At 42.5% G+C, this 18,600-nt stretch overlaps 1 protein-coding gene across 1 annotated transcript in view; it reads right to left on the reverse strand.

Moving 5' to 3' along the window:
• ITGA8 (integrin subunit alpha 8) overlaps positions 1-18,600 on the reverse strand; it is a 175,690-nt gene that overhangs the window by 132,895 nt on the left and 24,195 nt on the right. The window contains exons 4-11 of the mRNA XM_075922446.2: positions 18,456-18,579; positions 14,044-14,105; positions 12,155-12,200; positions 10,576-10,701; positions 8,603-8,647; positions 5,614-5,657; positions 3,585-3,641; positions 3,333-3,385 (exon numbers count right to left, since the gene is read on the reverse strand). Coding sequence (XP_075778561.2) covers positions 3,333-3,385; positions 3,585-3,641; positions 5,614-5,657; positions 8,603-8,647; positions 10,576-10,701; positions 12,155-12,200; positions 14,044-14,105; positions 18,456-18,579 — 557 coding nt within the window. The remainder of the gene's footprint in view (positions 1-3,332; positions 3,386-3,584; positions 3,642-5,613; positions 5,658-8,602; positions 8,648-10,575; positions 10,702-12,154; positions 12,201-14,043; positions 14,106-18,455; positions 18,580-18,600) is intronic.

Genomic DNA, 18,600 nt, shown 5'->3' on the forward strand with positions numbered 1-18,600 from the left:
TGAGAAGCCTGCAAACTGAGCCTTCCCCTTGCACACACACCATTACCAGGGGAAAATACAATCTGATCCTCAGAAATCTGGTTGGAGAAGGTTAGGAAACCATCCAGAGGGAGAGCCCAGAATCATGTGTTGTAAACATATATGGTCACCTAGGCTACAACTAACAACTCAGATTACTTCCAATGAATGTAAATGTCCAGAGCATGTTTTTGGCACAAATTTGTAGCCCAGAGGTTGGAGGGAGGGAGCTAATATGATTTTAATCCATCTTTATATTCTCCTGATTTTGGGCTGCTTATGAACATTCAGCTAGCCACAGCAACCAGTCCCTAAATGCCTATGGATTAGGGCACTACCTGGCATCCCCATAGTGCTCGATTTCCCCTTCATGTCTCCAAGACACCCCCTATATTAGAATGTTTAATAGCGGCCTTTTAGTGCTAGATAAGCTGCCTTTTGCAAAGCCCGTTCAATGGGAATGCTTCCCTGGCTGAGCTCAAGGCTCTACTGTCTCTTTATGCACTACCACAACAACGTACAAGGGCTTCAGCAGAGGCGAGAACTCTCCCCCCCCCCCCCCCCCCCAGTTTACTTGCCATTCTCTGTGATCCTCATTTATTGTTTGTATTTCTCTCGGGCCATGTCCAGACTCAGGGGTTTTTTCGGGAAAAGTAGCCTTTTCCTGAAAAAGCTTCCCCTGCGTCCAGACTCAAGCCGCGTTCTTTCGAAATTATTTCGAAAGAACGCGGCTTTTCTTTCGATGGCGGTAAACCTCAATTTACGAGGAAGAACGCCTTCTTTCGAAAGTTCCTCTTTCGAAATAAGGCGTTCTTCAATGTAAATAGGCCGTCTTCGAAAGAGAGCATCCAGACTCGCTGGGTGCTCTCTTTCGAAAAAGCGGATTTCTCTTTCGAAAGATCCGCCTGCAGTCTAGACGCGATCTTTCGAAAGAGGCTCTTTCGAAAGATGCTTTCGAAAGAGCCTCTTTCGAAAGAAGCCTGCAGTCTAGACATAGCCTCAGTGTGGACAATAAAAAGCAATACATCAGGTTGACATTTGTTTTATAGCTAATTTTACTTTCCAGATTTCAGTACCTCAACGTTTCAGTTTTAAGCATTGTAGAGGAATTGTTCGTTTGATAATTAACACCTGTGTGGTTATTTTTTTTAATTGCAGACATATTTCAATTGCTCTAAGGTTTTGTAAAGGTTTATTTTTTTCAAAATGTGAATTCTGAGCCAAATTAAAAGTTGACACCATCCCTTTTAACAGGCAGCAGAAATAAAAATAAAGACTGATGGTAAAGTATAACCATAACTGTATGGGGTTTTTTCAGTAAGTTGAATTAGATTCATTTCACTACTGCACCATGATGGTGTAGTTAATATAAATCAGCATATTTGTGTTTGTTCCAACACATAAATATGACTAGTTAGTATTACTTCCTTTTTAACAACATTAAAAAGCACAAGCTGACCACCTGCTGGAATTGTATGCAATTCTTTTATATCCTGCTGAGTAATAAACAGCAGGAGTATGGGAAGTGTCAATAGGTCAAAGTGTAACTATGTGGAACTTTGATATAGTACAAATAAAAGACTGATAAACATTTTATTCCACTGTTTTTATTGGATACATAGTTTCAGCCTGCAAAGAAAAAAATTCCTTCTCCTTGCTAAGAATTTGTCTATAAACTTACTGCAAAATGGAAGTTTCTAGTTCAATAGCTGTTTTCTTTGTAGCAGTGGTGGAGACAACTATAAGACAGCCCATGCAACACTCATGCTTTCTTGAACCTATGTTTGTCCCTAAAACACTTGCAGACTTTACATCAAGAATAGTCTTGGAAAACTTTGCTGAACTGCTCAGTCTGAAGCTGTTCAGAGCTGCCTTATAGTCTCAGAGCTTATTCAGATAAAAGTGTTGTCCCTATTTATCTTTTCAGCCTAATAAAGAACCAGGTTTCTGATACTGGTGAAACAGCCTGCTTCTAATTCCTCCACAATCCCTAGCTATATAACAAGTTCTTCAAACAGACCTTTTCCCTCAACCATTTTTGTCAGACTCTTCTGCATTATATTTCTAATTAGTGTACATGTGCTCAGACCCTGCAAAACCTGGGCCAGCCAAGCCCCGGGGCTTTTATCCGGGGGTAGACAAACCTTAAGAGTATTCAAAATGTTAGATCTTGTTGACATCTAAAACTTAGAAAAATCTAGCTATATCACTCTAAAGATATATAGTTAAGCCCGGTGCTTTTTTTGTGATGGTACTGCCTGGTATGCAGTACCGGCACCTCCAGTCAGAGCTCGACAACTTTTCCCCTGGAGTACTGGCACCTTTTCCCCTCTCTTCCCCCCAAAAAAGCACTGGTTAGGCCCCTGTATAGACACTGCTAGGTTTACAAAAGAATCCTTCCATCAACTCCCTCACAACGGGGTGTATTTAATACAGCAACAACAAAAAATCTTACATCTCAGTTGCAAGTGCCTTATGGTGGTGTAGCTGCAGCACCAGAGCAACACTGTGTAGCACCAGTAAGTGCAGACATACTGAAAAGTTTATGGTGCTTAAGTGGTCTATGAATCAGGGCTTAAAATCATAACCCAGGCTAATGGGAGCGCTAAAAGGCATTGGCGTTAGCAGGGACAATGCTGCTTAGAACTACTGAAGAGCATAGCCACCTGGCAAATCTCAAAAGATGATGCAGTATGCATAGACCTCCATGATCATACTTGAGCTCCTTTTGGAAAGGTTAGTGACTTTGCACAGTCCTTGCAATAGGAGGTGGACATGGGTGTGAGAGAAAGTGAAAAAGAAAGGCTCTGCTTCTCAGTGTAGGTGGATAGAACCAGTCTATTTTTGGCTCATAGCTACTCCTTTCCAAAGGCAGCCAACACCACCGCTCCTTGTCTCTTTCAATATTAGGAAATTGAACAGATTTGGATGTTCTAACTCTGCTCTTACTGTTTCAAACAATCTTAGTTGTTCATGAGAAAAACTCCACTAAAACTTCTTTTACAAAGACCATTTGGCCAAATTTTTTAAAAAGAAAATGGATTCATAAAGTTGAGAGCCAGAATTAAGTTAGAGCTAGAAAAACACAGAAGTAAAGGAAACATTTTATAACCAAGAGAAGTGAAAAAAAAAAGAGCTTAACAACCAACACGTTTATTTTGGCTTTTCCTATAAAGGGATAAATAATAGCTTTTGAAGATGTAGTGTGAACATTATTTACTAAGGCCAGGATTTTCAAGAGGAATTAAAAGAGGAATTACATAATCAAATTCCTATTGGATTTCAATGGGATTGGGGTGCATTGTGTAACCTACCCGTCACTGTTAACATCCGACACTGCGACAGTGTACCCAAAGTAAGATGCCATCTGTAAATAAAAGCCAACACACACATTTTCATATCTGATATGCATTAAAATATTTTTTTCCTGACAAGCCTCTGCACCTCTGTGAATATTTATTTCAAAGAATAGAAAATATAATTTAAATAGTTAGAAATAGAATATTTTGGGTGCAATGATATTCCTCTGAGGGATAGTACATTATTGCTTAGATCTTTGACATTACCTGTTCACCAGTGAAATTCTGAATAAAGGTCAAGTCTGTAGAATTAATAATTGAAACCTGGCAATAGAAAAAAAATAAAAGGTTCAGTCACATCATGACAAGTTATACTGTAATGTAATGACAGATATATTTAGAAAAGTTAAAGGATGGTCCAGTGATGATAGCACTTGCATAAGACCTGGGAGACCGGAGTTTAATTCTTTGCTTCACTGCATATTTGCTTGACCAAATCATTTAGGCTACATCTACACTGCAGGCTTCTTGCGCAAGAACTTTTTATGGAGGAGATCTTCTGCAAAAAGTTATTGCACAAGAGCGCGACCACACTGCCATGGATGCTCACAGACTGGCCATCAGAGCACCTGTGCTTTTTCTGATAGGGGTTTCCTGCTGTCCGTCCACACATACCTTTTTATGCAAGAGCTCTTGCGCAAAAAGGCTTTTTCTTTGTAGAAAGAGGAATAACTCTTGCACAAAAAGCCCTGTCTTCTGACTGTATTTTTTTTGAACAAAAATGAATTTCTAGTATAGATGCTCCACAAGTTTTTCCACAAAACTAGCCATTTTTGCGCAAAAACTCAGCAGTGTAAACGTAGCCTTAAACTTTCTACGCCCTCAGTTCCCCATTTGTACAATAGAGAGAATTGTACTTCCCTGTCTGGCATCAATGTTGTACGGAACTGTATATTAAAGACTATGGGATGCTCAGATACTGCAGTATCATTTTAGGTGAATCATATTTGTACCACAGAATGATCAACAAATAGCACCTATGACTTCCAACAAGATATTTTGGCCTTGGAAAGGGTTCAGAAAAGGGCAACTAAAATGATTAGGGGTTTGAAACGGGACCCATATGAGGAGAGGTTAAAGCGACTGGGACTTTTCAGTTTAGAAAAGAGGAGACTGAGGGGGGATATGATAGAGGTCTATAAAATCATGAGAGGTGTGGAGAGGGCCGATAAAGAAAAGTTATTTATTAGTTCCCTAAATAGAAGAACTAGAGGACACCAAATGAAATTAATGGGTAGAAGGTTTAAAATTAATAAAAGAAAGTTCTTCTTCACACAGCGTGTAGTCATCCTGTGGAACTCCTTGCCAGAGGAGGCTGTGAAGGCTAGGACTATAATAGATTTTAAAGAGAAGCTAGATAATTTCATGGAGGTTAGGACCATAAAAGGCTATTAGCCAGGGGATAAAATGGTGTCCTTGGCCTCTGTTTGTCAGAGGCTGGAGAGGGAGGGCAGGAGACAAATCGCTTGATCATTGTCCTCGGTCCACCCTCTCTGGGGCACCTGGTGCTGGCCACTGTCTGCAGACAGGATACTGGGCTAGATGGACCATTGGTCTGACCCAGTACAGCCATTCTTATATGTTCTTATGTTCAAATATGGCAATATGACTTTATAATCTGGAATCAGTTTAGTGTATGCAAGGATTGAAGTCAGGTCTGTAGCTCGGAACTGTCAATTTCCTAAGCAGATTGTTCAGGAAACCTGGCTTTTGTTGCATTCATTCTACAAGAATATAAGCACGGTTTCACAATGTGCACTGCTCTCTCTTATTTTCAGAACTCATACCATGACTTCTCATATCTGGCAGTTTCATTACACATACACATAGAGCAGTGAACTGAAAACCAGCTCTGAACGTCCCTCAACGTACACTAGACTTGGATCTTCATCATGGGAACAACCAGAATAGCACATTAACACACATGGACTTGGGGTGAATTTGGATTTGAGTCTGCAGCTACAGAAATATTGGCTTAAGAGTTCAAAGCAGTCTTATAAGTGGCTACAGAAGATACAGACTTCATAAATAAATAAAAGCCTGAGCTTTAAAGCACAGTTCAGGAAAGCATGATTAAGTGTTTTGCTGAATCAGGATCTAAGTCCATAGGACTTTCGCCTAGATAAGGAATGTAGGTACAATGAGGCATAAAAACATGATACCGTCTTTCCTCCTCAAAAGAGGATACACATGCATTTTTACTAATAAACAGATCAAATGTGGGTACAATACATACATAGCCAAAGTTCTGTGCTCCTCTGGGCACTCCAGCAACCAACTCTGAAAAGATACATTAATTAGAGCCGCGTTTCTCAAACTGTGGGTCCCTACCCCCCAGGGGGTCACAAGCAACTTAGAGGGGGGTCACAGTATCACAAAGTTTGAGAACCCCGGAATTAGAGAATATACGGTTTTAGCTGATTGGAGCAGAATCACTTAAATTCTGCTAACATACAGCCCCTATTATTTAAGGGTATATTAGCTTACTAGCTGTAGCAAAGAACTCTGTAACTTGTGCCAAGAGGGCAGATTTTTAAATATATATAATGTGTCTGTTATCATCTCTAGACATATGCACAAAATATTACATCATTAAATGTTTAACACTCAGTGTACACCTGGAGGGAGGTCTCTTTCTCCCTAGGGTTCCCTAATTCCAAAATTACAGGGAATAAGAAGTAGCCAGTGAAGGCCACTGGGTTAATTTGCATAAAGTCTCCCATTCAACTGATGTTGCATGTTTTGGTTATAGAGCTGGTCATGTCCTTGAACACAGGCTGGCCTTTCTGACAAATAACCTGGCCTGCCTGAGACAAGATACATAGTTTCAAAGGCTTTGGCTGTGTAGCAGGCCTGTATATACTGCTCAATTTCAACATAATTTCTGGAAATAGATTAATAGAGTTGGATAAACTTGCTGCTGTGTATATGTGATTATTATTTAACTTCAGAAGTCATATTGTTCTAAGCTCTGCTGGCTTGGAGCTTGGCACATATCAGCTAGACAGGGTCAGACTTGGTCAATATTTGGATAAGACCTCTAGTGAACACTGGAGGAAGTGGTGTTGATTCAATAGGTGGTGCTGTCTGCTGCTGAGTCAGCCTATAACCATACTATTAGGGAACTGTGCTGCTTGAGGCATAGGACAGATATATCATAAAACCATTAAGATTTGAAGTCACAAAGGGGAGCAACATAAACTTCAGAGTTGAAGCCAAAATTCTAATTTGGGTAATGACATTGAACTTAGCTACAAAACATTTCCTCTGTAATTGCAGTAGAAAATTCTTCCTCACTTATTCTCCTAAACTTGGGATACTTATTGCTGTCCTCGCTTACGCTGTTGATCCATTTTCATCTTAGGGGTGGCTTTATATTAGTGAAGAATCCATTACAGATATCTAGATTGTCAATAATTTGGTTAAATTTGTAATCTGTTTTCAGATTCTTCTGGATGAAATTGCTGTCTATGTAAGGGGACTGTTACCCCTTACTAAAACTCTGTGGGAGTTTTTTGGTTTACCAGCTTCAGAAGGGGAAGGGTTCATGAGACTGACAGACCCCAGAGACAATGGAAAGCAGTCAACACTCCAGCTCAGCCTGACTGACAGGTTGTAAGTGGGGATTGTTCTGGCTCTCTCTCTGAGCAAACAGGGAGCTGAAAGAGCAGAGCGAGCTGTGTGCAGGAGAGGTCCTGCAAAGACAGAGATCTGAAAGAGGAGTACAAGAAGAAGTCCTGCAGCGACAGAACCAGACACAGACAGGCCAAGCAGTGCAGACCCTGTGTTGAGCAGCAGACTGGCAGTGCTCAGAAAGCCAAAAGGAACAGAGAAGCAACACAAAGAGCTGGAACTGGCCAAGCAGCACAGCCTGCAGCTGGATGTGGTGAGCTACTGGGACCTGCAAAGTGTGGGGAAAGGCTCTGGACTGGGAGAGGGGTCTGGCCACTTAGAGACTGAGGCTGTGTGGTCACTGCCAGTGCAAGCGTGTCCAGCCTGCAGCCCCTTGCAGCACATCCAGGGCTTCTAAGGAAGAGACTGTGAACTGTCCTTACACTCTGCAGACTGCTGTGTTGATGTGCCTGTGCTACAGAGCAGGGCTGTGTGTTCTCATTTAACCATTCTCATTGTTTCTTATTCTATTCTCTTTAATCAGTTGATGTTTAATAAATTGTATTTGCTTTGAACCTTATGAAGTGATCACTGGGCCAAGAAGGCCTGCAGTGTAAAGAGAGCACCTCGGAGTGGGGACACCCTAACTCCTGCCCCTAGTGACTACAAGGTCAGGGATTAAGCCCCAGGAAACCTGGGCCCAGCCTTGTTGGGGTTTCAAGGGCTCTGCTACTCAGGAGAGTGGAGGGGGAGCCCTCAGGATCAGGGAGCCGTGGGGTAAAGGAAGTGGGAGCGGGGACTCAGATCCTTTCGCTGGTTCATTTCACCGGGGTGTATAGAAGCCAGGAAAGTTCCCCACAAGAGCGGGACCATTCCCCCGCTTACATCTACATGCAAATTCTTATAAAAATATCCCTTGGCAGAATTTATTTGATCCTAGAAAGTGCCTTCACTTCTAAAAGAAGCTCACACATTTTTCTCTTTCAGGCATTTTTGTTCATGTGCTGTTAAGCCTTCCCTTATTCAAGAGATCAGTTCTTTATTTCATTTGCCTGTATAATGTTTTCACTGTTTCTAAATATAGATTGTTAATATTAAGTATATGACCCTGACCAGCTGTGCTCTGAAGTACAAGATTCAGGGAGAGGACAAAGCAAAGGGTCCTCTTCTCGCTACATAAGCAGTAACTACGAACAGAACACATTGCTTTGGGAAGAAGGACAGTTAACATGTTGTCCCATGTACCGTGCCCTCAAGGAACACAGTCTGTCCCTGCTGGGAAATGTCTAGGATCCCAAGTCAGCAGGGCTTCTCTCTCAGCGTCTAGAGACAGCAGGAAGATGTGGCCTTAAAGTGCTATCCCCTTATATAGTCTTGTCCTAGGCAGAAAGTTACCTATGGCAGGGGATGCATATATGAGGCTACTACAGTTCTGCTTTCCCTTGCTGTACCATCCCAAGGAAAGATTTGCCCCTAGGCATATCGAGTATAGATACATTACCTTGCTCTTTTATATTTTAAATATTTAAGACCTGTTTACCCATTTAGGGAACAGGAAGAGATAAACAGACACATACACAGACATATGCTTTACATTTTGATTTGCTTCTTACCTTGTTCAAGGTCTCCAGTAAATTCCCCTGCAGCCACTGAGTATCCTGTTTTATGAATAAATTACAAGCATGAAACATGACAAATCACTTACTTCTAAAAAAACATGCTTCTGAAAGGGCAACCAGATTTGTTCTCTGTTTCAATAATCTCACTGAAAACCGTATAAACTAATGTATCTATGACTGGGCAAAAAGAAGAAAACAAATGTTCAGGTTATTTTGAGTATCCTTATTATAACTCTCAAAAGTGCAAGATTTCTATAGGCCCAAATCACCAGGAAATGCTTTGCGATTTATTTGCATTAAAAATCTGCTGTTACAGCCTTAGTACTTTTAAAATTCACCAGAAAATATAACCTGCATATCTTCCATCTTTTGTGATAATAGCTTTTTAGTACAGTAAAGTCCCGATTATCTGACCTAAATGGGACCAACAGGTGGTCGGATTACCCAAAATGTCGGATGATAGGGACTCTACTGTAGCCGACACCGCTTGGCCCCCTTCCCTTCCTGCAGCTCCCGGGCACGTGCTGGGAGAACGGCCCCGCTCACTGCCCCATTGCTCTCCTGGAGCCGCTGATGCCTGCAGCTCCCGGGGACGAAGCGGCACCAGCAGGAGCGGCATCAGCAGCTCCAGAAGAGCCATGGGGCAGCGAGCTGGGCCATTCTCCTGGCCCACGCCCTGGAGAAAATAGCATAGAAAAGCGCCGCTTTGTCTCCGGGAGCTGCAGGGTTGGATAAAGCGGAATGTCGGATTACCGAAGGTCGGATAATCCAGACTCTACTGTATATCCATTTTGCCATTATGATGTATAATCACACAACTGTATCTGTTATATATGTAAAGGGTAAATTTCCAAAGCTATTTAGGCATAAGTGCATTAAAAAGAACATAAGATTAGGTGCCTAACGCCCCTTGACTGAATAAGGACTAATGGACTGTTTCCATGACTGTGTAGGCAAATACACAGCATATATGAGAGAACATATATTGCAGCCTTCAAACTGTGCTGCATCATTTCTACAATAGTTGAAAAGAAAGCAATATTTGTTACATGCAGAGGTATGTGCATACTACACACAATTCCTGGAGAGAAGGAGCCAGCAGCTATCTTTTAAAACATATATTCAAAGAGATCTAGCTTTCTCTTTGTACAGATGTTCATCTGGAACCTTATTATCTAAACCTCTTGCCCATTCCCCAGAATGAGATACATGCCTTCTGCAGGGATTTGGATAATGCAGTGGTTTGGATAAGAGAGCATAGAGCCTTGACCAGGGCTGCAAGGAGGATAAGTTGCTTGGCCATGGGGAAGACCTCCCTGCTGATGAATGGTTCCTGTGGCAGTTCATGGAGCCTGGACAGTCCCTCTGTTATGGGAGGGAGGGAGCAGAGCAGAAATCTTCAGCTAGGACCGCAAGCAAGAGGATGAAAATAAGCCTCTGGCTGCAACAGAAGCCATCCTGATGCTGAATGGCACCTGCCTTCTCAATGATCCAGATAAAATCCATGTTCCCCCATGCTATTTGGATAATCAGGAATATACTGTATCACTTAAGGGTCCACTACTGCTATTGCTGAACTCAATTATAGTTTGTCCTTAACTTCAATGAGAGCAGAATTAGGCCCTTAGACATTACTGTACAAAAGCATGACAAAAAAGAAGGTTTTTTTTCCTCTTAGTAGTTAAAATAGTCCTAATTACAGTAAACTAAACCATTTCCTCAACTGAAAAAAGCTGGGAACATGAAATATTAGTATCTTTGTACTTCTTACATCTGTGTTTTAACTTTAAGCATGTCAGTTTCCCATTAACATAATTAGCAAACTGCTGAATGGGACTCCTTGCTCCTGTGCTTCAAGTCAAGCACATGTGTAAGTGTTTACAGGATTAGGGCCTTCATAAAGCCTGGCAAGCAGGATTTGCTTTCTCATTCAGGTAAGTCCAGTGGCTCTAGACTGTACATCTTACCCAGGTAATTGTCATCATATATGGGCGGTGCCACTCCAGTCTGCTTTTCTGTTGTCAGTTTCCTTAGAATATCCTTGAATGAATAGTCCTTAATGATATCTGCAATGCTTGTGGTGATTACTTGACCTGTATTCAAATAATTTCATAGAGTAAAGGAATTCAGAGAAGATCCAACTCCTCAAAATGTACAGTTATCTACAGTTTTTTAAAATTTAAGATTAAATGCAGATTTTGAGACACTGTTTACTCAATTCATCACTAATTATCCCATTGCCAAAACAATGACCTATCAGACAGATACAGTAGAGAAAATCAGTGCATTGCAACATCTATTAGGACAATCCTTCCCCACTGCCACTCTGGGAGCTTCCTGAGAATATTTAAACCAATGCATTTCCACATCATTCAGAAATGGGAAGAGTCCAGGGAACATAACAAGGTATTAATATTTTTAACTAACACACCTCCATTCCATTTCAAAATGCTACACAGGCCTAGATCATGCTTTTCACTGATAGCCTCTTCATAATAGCTATAATTCAGTGGGACTGGATAGGAAAAGGGCAGTATATTCTTAGTGAAGGGTTCTCTCCCATCAGACATAATACAGTTCCACCACAATTACAGACCTGCTGAATGGCTTGAAAATATCTACACCAGGAATGAGCCTTATTGATAATGGTTAAATCAATGAAGGGGCAAAAAATAAAAAACAAAACAAAAACCCCCACCTGCCATTACCTATACCAATGCAAGTTTCCTCTGTATATATAGCACCGTGATATCACAATGATCACATGACGTATTAAAAATGTCTGGACAGTAATCAGTCTAAAAATCACAGACAACTATAACTTTTGCTATTAAATGTCACACACAATGTATTCTCTCTATTATACAAATGACACTTCAATTCCAGATGTAAATGAAGGTAAGTTTGTCCATTAAGAGGGAAAGTACTCTGAAGTATGAACTATGAAATATTTACTTCATTTTTCACATACTAAAGAATCCATTTCTGATCTCATTCTTTAAATACACACAACTACATTGATTTCAGAGCAGTAATTCTGATTTACACATATAAGAGATATCAGACTCAAACGGATGACCTTACACCTAGGCTGCGTCTAGACTGGCAAGTTTTTCCGCAAAAGCACATGCTTTTGCAGAAAAACTCGCCAGCTGTCTACACTGGCCACTTGAATTTCCTCAAGAACACTGATGATCTCATGTAAGAAATCAGTGCTTCTTGCGGAAATACTGTGCTACTCCCATTCAGGCAAAAGTCCCTTTTGCGCAAAGCTTTAGCGCAAAAGGGCCAGTGTAGACAGCTCAGATTTGTTTTGCGCAAAAAAGCCCCGATCGCGAAAATGTCGATCGGGACTTTTTTGCGCAAAAGCGCATCTAGATTGGCCACAGACGCTTTTGCGCAAAAGTGCTTTTCTGTTAAAAGCATTTGCGTAAAATCATGCCAGTCTAGACGTAGCCCTAGAGAATAACAAGAACTCAGGATGAAGTTTGTCCGGACATCTTGCATTTACTTTTTGATTTTAGTTAACCAAGTGAGTGAACATACCTTGCCAGTAAAAACTCCCAGGTCCTCCTACTATAAGGTCCCCATTCTACAAAAAGCAAAACAAAACAAAAACCCCAAACCAGAAATGATCAATATTAAACTATGATCAAAAACATGCAGATGAAAAGCAATTAGTATGATGACAACTAAACATCTGTACTGTTTTATTTAAACATAAAATGGAAAATCTGGATCATGATACCAGATATAGGCCCTGATACAGGAAAGCACTTCTTTAAGTACATGCTTTAATCCACCCTTTTTCAGGAAAGCCATTGAGTATGAGATTAACTTTACAGTCAAGACGCATCTGTAAAAGTCTTTCCTCAACAGGGATGGTTCCTGAATCATCAGAGCCATAATCTGTTTGGCAGCTATAGAATAACATTTCTCAAAGACTGCTCTGTTTCTTTGTAAACAAATTTGAAGGCAACACAAAAGAGGACAATGATGCCCAATGTATCCAAAGTTATGCTTTACAGACTAATGTGGCTATAACCACCTTATAGCCATCCCTTTACCACAGGCTAATTAGGTGAAAAAAATAACATGAATGTAAAATGGATAACAATGTGTCTGAGAAACACTATATTCCGCTACCGTGATTAAACACACGTGAGGCCCTGGTGGTCTAGCAGCAGTATAGTGTACGTACAAAGTGTATTCCTAGGGCTCATAGTATTGTTACCAGGTGGCAAAAGGGACACACTCTCAAAGCACTGTCACCCCCTCCCCTCCAGAAAAAAAGTTTAATTATTAGCCTGCTTTTGAAAAAACCCTCCCATAAATCACTTAGGATTTTTTAAAAAAAATCTCAAGGGCTGATCTAAAAAAATCTCAAGGGCTGGTACTTTCTAAAAAAATCAGTCTCCGGAGATTGATTCAAGTTGGGCACATGAAAATGGAGCTACCAGCCCATGTGGTGCATCAGCAGCATGCTTTGGTTAGACAGCATACTGCACAGCATCTGCCCAGATCAGTAGGGCAGCCTGTCACCTTGCTTCTCTAAATCGCTATAGCCCTATGTGGAGGCAAGGATGTTAATTTCTGTCCCATAGGGTTGTTATGGAGCAGCTCTTCTGTTTGACAAAGGTAATCTGGCCCTTGCCATCAAAAGGCCTGGCACACCCTCTTCCCTCCTACTCCCCCCTTCCCCCGCCCCAGATTCTTAAGTGCCTGTAAAGGAGTAGGTAGGGAAATCTAGGCCCACCCACTCCACTGGGTTCTAGTTCACATCTCTTAATGCAGGCAGGCACTATCAGTCCTTTACAATTCTCCTGCAATATGCGGAGCTCCTTCCTGCCTCCCTTGGTTCTGTTGGCATTTGCAGCCTGTGGCTCTGGCTGTCCCTTCTCTGGGTCATTGTCACTCCAAGGCAGCTTCTAATCAGCTTGCTGGCAAGACTTTCTTTCTGCTGACTACTCTGGCAACCATCTGACCACCCTGCTTTTCAACTGTTTTATTCTCCCATTTGCCCCAAAACTGCCAGTCACCACTGATGGGCACTTCCTTCATTAACTCCTTGGTTTCCAGGCTAGCCTAGGGTTTATGTACTCCATGACACAACCAAAATCACTAGTATCTTCTGAAAGAGGATTTGGCCAGAGCCAAAATGATGCTATAGCACAGGCTGATATGGATTCAAGAGAATATAATAGGAGCGCTTCTAACAAATAAAAAGTTATAATATCTTTTATCCATTTTTGAAATAAAACTGGGAAGTTTCAAGTCTGTAAGTTTTGAGAAATGTCAGTAACTTTATGATAAAAAATATTCAAAACAAGGGATTTAATTTTCAATTAAAACTAGACTAGAATAGGTGAAGGAAGAAGAGGTCAATGGGGATAAATCATAAAATTTCATCCAACGAGTTCAAAGTAGAATCTTACCTTGTAAAAATCTAAGCTGAAGCCTGCTTGACAGAAACCTTGTCCTTCAGGATCTGCATTAGCTGCATTATCAAAATATGAATATTTATTAATCTCATAATGCACAGCCTTATTACCAAAGGAGAGGATTCAGATAAGAATCACAAGATTGATTAAAGGGTGGAAAAATATGCCTTATAGAGAAAGATACAAGGAACTCAATCTATTTACAGTGAAAGCTTTATTATCCGGCACTCTGATAATCAGAAAACTTTGTTAACCTGCATTACCCCCAGCCACAATACTGTCACATCTTCAGGCGCACAGGCCTGACTTGGTTTACCGTGATTGGCTTAACAATTTTTTATTTAAGAAGTACTAATAATCTTTAACTCAAAATAGAAATGTGAGACCAACTGACTCACACTACAAAACTACCAATATTAAAAACTTGAGTTTTACTATTATTATCCATTGGTTTTTTCTAGGTTGATGGGACCCTGAGATAACCAGTATTTTTAGATAACTGGAATGCCCTAATTCTTGAGCATGCCGGATAACACATGCTTTACTGTAGTTTAACAAAGAGAAATTAAGGGGTGTCTGGGTCAGAGTCTGTGCATGCCTATACATGGAACAGAAATGTGGTAATATAAGGCTCATTAGCCAACAAAGGCATAATAAGATCCAATGACTGAAAGTTGAAACTAGTCATATTCAGATTAGAAATAAGGTGCATTTTTATCAGAGGACCATTGGAACCATTTACCAAAGGTCACGGTGGATTCTACATAAATGGCAATTTTTAAATCAATTGTGGATGTTTTTCTATATTATAAGATGTGATCTAAACAAAAACTAATTTGCCTTATGGCCTGTTATATAGGAGGCCAGACCAAATGACCAAATGACCATAGTCCCTTCTGCCTTTGTAATCTATGAATAGCCATCACTACAAGATTTCTCAAGGAGAAACAATTAGTACCCAAATTTACTGGATACAACTACAGGCAGTCCCCGACTGTCGGATCCGCACTTATGTCGGATCCGCACTTACGAACGGGGTTTTTCTCGCCCCGGAGCTCACGGGCGAGAAAAGCTTCTCCCGGTCTCCCTGGTCTGCTGGGGGGGGTCCAGCAAAGCCGCTGGACCTCCCCAGCAGACCAGGGACACCCGAGCAAAGCCGCCCAGGCGGTGGGAGTCCCGCTGCCTGGGAGGCTTTGCTCATTTGCCCCGGAGCAAAGCCGCCCAGGCAGCGGGACTCCCGCTGCCTGGGCGGCTTTGCTCCTGTCCCCTTGGTCTGCTGGGGGGGTCCAGCAAAGCCGCTGGACCCCCCCAGCAGACCAGGGACACCCGATCAAAGCCGCCACCTGGGCGGCTTTGCTCCTGGGCAAACGAGCAAAGCCGCCCAGCGGCGGCTTTGCTCTGGTGTCCCTGGTCTGCTGGGGGGTCCAGCGGGTTTGCTGGACCCCCCCAGCAGACCAGGGGGACAGGAGCAAAGCCGCTGAGCACGCCCGCAGGGGGACAGCCCAAGCGCGCCTAGGCTGTCCCGCTGCGGGCGTGCTCAGCGGCTTTGCTCCCCGTCTCCCTGGTCTGCAGGGAGACGGGGAGCAAAGCCTTGGAGCACGCCCACAGCGGGACAGCCCAGGCGCCCGCTGCGGGCATGCTCCAAGGTTTTGCTCCTGTCCCCCTGGTCTTCTGGGGGCGGGGTGCAGCTAGTGCCCCCCCCAGCAGGCCAGGCTTTTCTTGCTTACCGCTGGGGTAGAGCAGCTGGGGGCTGCCGGGTTGGTCCCACAGCGCCGCTCCGGACCAACCCGGCAGCACCCCAGCTGCTCTGTCCCAGGCGTCCTGATTCAGCCGCTGCTGGTCAGTTTCAGCAGCGGCTGAATCAGGACGCCTGGGGCAGAGCAGCTGGGGTGTTGCTGGGTTGCTCCAGTAGCACCGAGGAGCCGCGCTACTGGAGCAACCCAGCAGCACCCCAGCTGCTCTGCCCCAGGCGTCCCCAAGTCAGCCGCTGCTGAAACTGACCAGCGGCTGACTTCAGGAAGCCTGAGGCAGAGTTGCTCTGCCCCAGGCTTCCTGGAATCAGCCGCTGATCAGTTTCAGCAGCAGCTGACTTGGGGACGCCTGGATTTCTTAAGTTGATTTTGTATGTAAGTCAGAGCTGGCATCCAGATTCAGCCGCGATTAAAACTGATTAGTTTCAGCAGCGGCTGACGCCAGTTCCAATTTACATACAGATTCAACTTAAGAACAAACCTACAGTCCCTATCTTGTACGTAACCCGGGGACTGCCTGTAAAAGAAAAAATATGTATTGCACTGAATGGTTGTATGACAGGTTGTCATCCTGGGTACATATTTCATTAAATATTGTAGTATTGCCTTATCTCCATCATTCAAAGTGCACATCCAACTCCTGTGTAAGTACCACAGTGCTTGGAAAAATATGTTTCAATGCATCTACAAATAGCAGAATCATAACAGCATATAAAACATTCTAGGGATTCAGTCTGATAGGGTCTGGTGCTGCTAGTTAGGCAGTGAGCTTATGCCGTTATTGTCTGAAGGATATGGTCTTGTTTTGCCTCTTTACATTAGCAGACTTCTAGATTTTTTGTGAAAAAAAATATACCATTCAATTAAATAAACCTGACACCTTTGTGACAAAAGGTATAAAAACAACCTAAGGAAGTAAAAATATGTGTGACTCCCTATAATGAACAAATCAGGGCCCTTTGCAGAGCCCTGAGATTGGTGCCAAATGATGATATCTTGAAAAAGTCATTCTCTCACTGCCTAACCAGAGTCTCCAGCCACAATCAATGACATCCTGTCTGAACCACTGTGGAAAACCCAAAATGAGAGGGATCATAGAATTGCTGCAATAGCTTGATTTGCCATAAATACAAAATTAAGGGTCTCCTTGGAAGTTTGAAACATTTTGGTAAGTGATGACTTGGAGGGTGGGTCAAGCTGGCTGTATTCAGAGATCACCCTGCAGAAGATCTTGGCTATTTATACAACTCTGGGTGGCATATAGGTGGTTCATAAAGTCAAGCTTTTTGATAGACTGGATTTTGGGTTAAACAAGCGTTGAACTGTAATGTAGTTCTGCCTATTCATGTATATTTGCTAAGTCTTCTTTCTTAGGTCTATCAGCATGAAGCAATAATTAGTTTTTAAATGTTGTTATGCCTTCTACTATTAGAACAGAATAACCAACTATGTTAGACCAATGTTTGTAGGCGAGAAGGAAGAAGAAAGTGGCATTTTCTTCTCCTTCCTCAAACCCCTAAAGACTTGCACTATGAACACCAGACCTCTCGGGAAGTGCAAATTCAGGGGACTACAATTGGGCAAAAAGTGAGAATGGCCATTGCAACAGTCCCTCCACATGGCATCACCCCTGAGCAAAGCCAAAATGACACACTAGCACAAAGCTTATGAACATTATTTTCCCACAGATTCATCTTCTGACTCTGTGGTATCATCCCTCCCCCGCTTTGGAGGTTTAAGTGTAGGGGCTGGGCTAGGAGAGGAAGGCTCGGTAACACAGCTCTGTCTGGAGCTACTCTGCAGTGGAAAGCCTAGGTAATAATGAGGGGTTGGAGCTACAAGCAGATGTACCAGTTCCCTTTGGTTGTGCTGAGTTCTATGGGAGTTTCTTGCAGATGTAAGCAAGAATCACAGGGTTGCTTAGGTGCACACCTGTGCATTCTCAGGGCAGACAAACAGGGCTACCCCAATGTTTTGGGGCAAAATCTGAAACTGAGCTCCCACCACAAACCTATCCAACAAAATGATCATGGGATCCCCCCACTCTGCTGTGGTAATTTCAGGCCCAGAGAGCCAAATATGGTGCCCCACTCTGTGCACCTAGGGATGGCCAAGCCAAACATGAGTGATGCTACCATCCTATGCATCAAGTCACAATGTCATTCTATGGGCTTGGGGGCCCACTCAAAATGGGGATCCTGAGGAAAACTGCCCTTTTGGTGTCGTCCCCCTCCCACCCCTCCCCCGCTCTCAGGTGGCCTACAGGCAAACCTCACATCATGACATGTTGTCATTTCTGGAACACCACAAGAAGGAAATTGAAAAATTCTACTATCTGAGGAGGTCTGTTTACTTCTCTGTCCAGTACTTTGTTGCCATTATACAAATAAACTGAACAACAACAGCTTGCTTGGCTCTCCTGTAGGCATTTCCACATAAGCTAGTCAATCATTTTACCTATTAGCTTTGGAAAATATCACACAAAAAGTAACTGTGAAACAGCAGCTATTGACAGTCTGTGGGAGAAGTAACTGTTAGACATTGAACTGATTCTGTAATTTTCATTTAGCCAAGACTGCACGAAGATAGAATGTATGAAACCACTGAACCCAATTTCAATTCTATTGAGGCTAAAGCATTTATATTAAAACTTACTGTTGCGACAAGGAGAATACTCAGCATATGCACTGAAGTTCTGAATAGCCACATAACAGGTGCCAACTGGATCTTTTTCAGGGGTGGCTTTAAGGGTCCTCCAATGATATAAGGGAGCACAAGCCTATTAAAACAGTAATTGGTT

Source organism: Pelodiscus sinensis, chromosome 2 (genome assembly GCF_052426305.1).
Source record: "Pelodiscus sinensis isolate ZL-2025 chromosome 2, ASM5242630v1, whole genome shotgun sequence".
Classification (NCBI taxonomy): Eukaryota; Metazoa; Chordata; order Testudines; family Trionychidae; genus Pelodiscus; species Pelodiscus sinensis.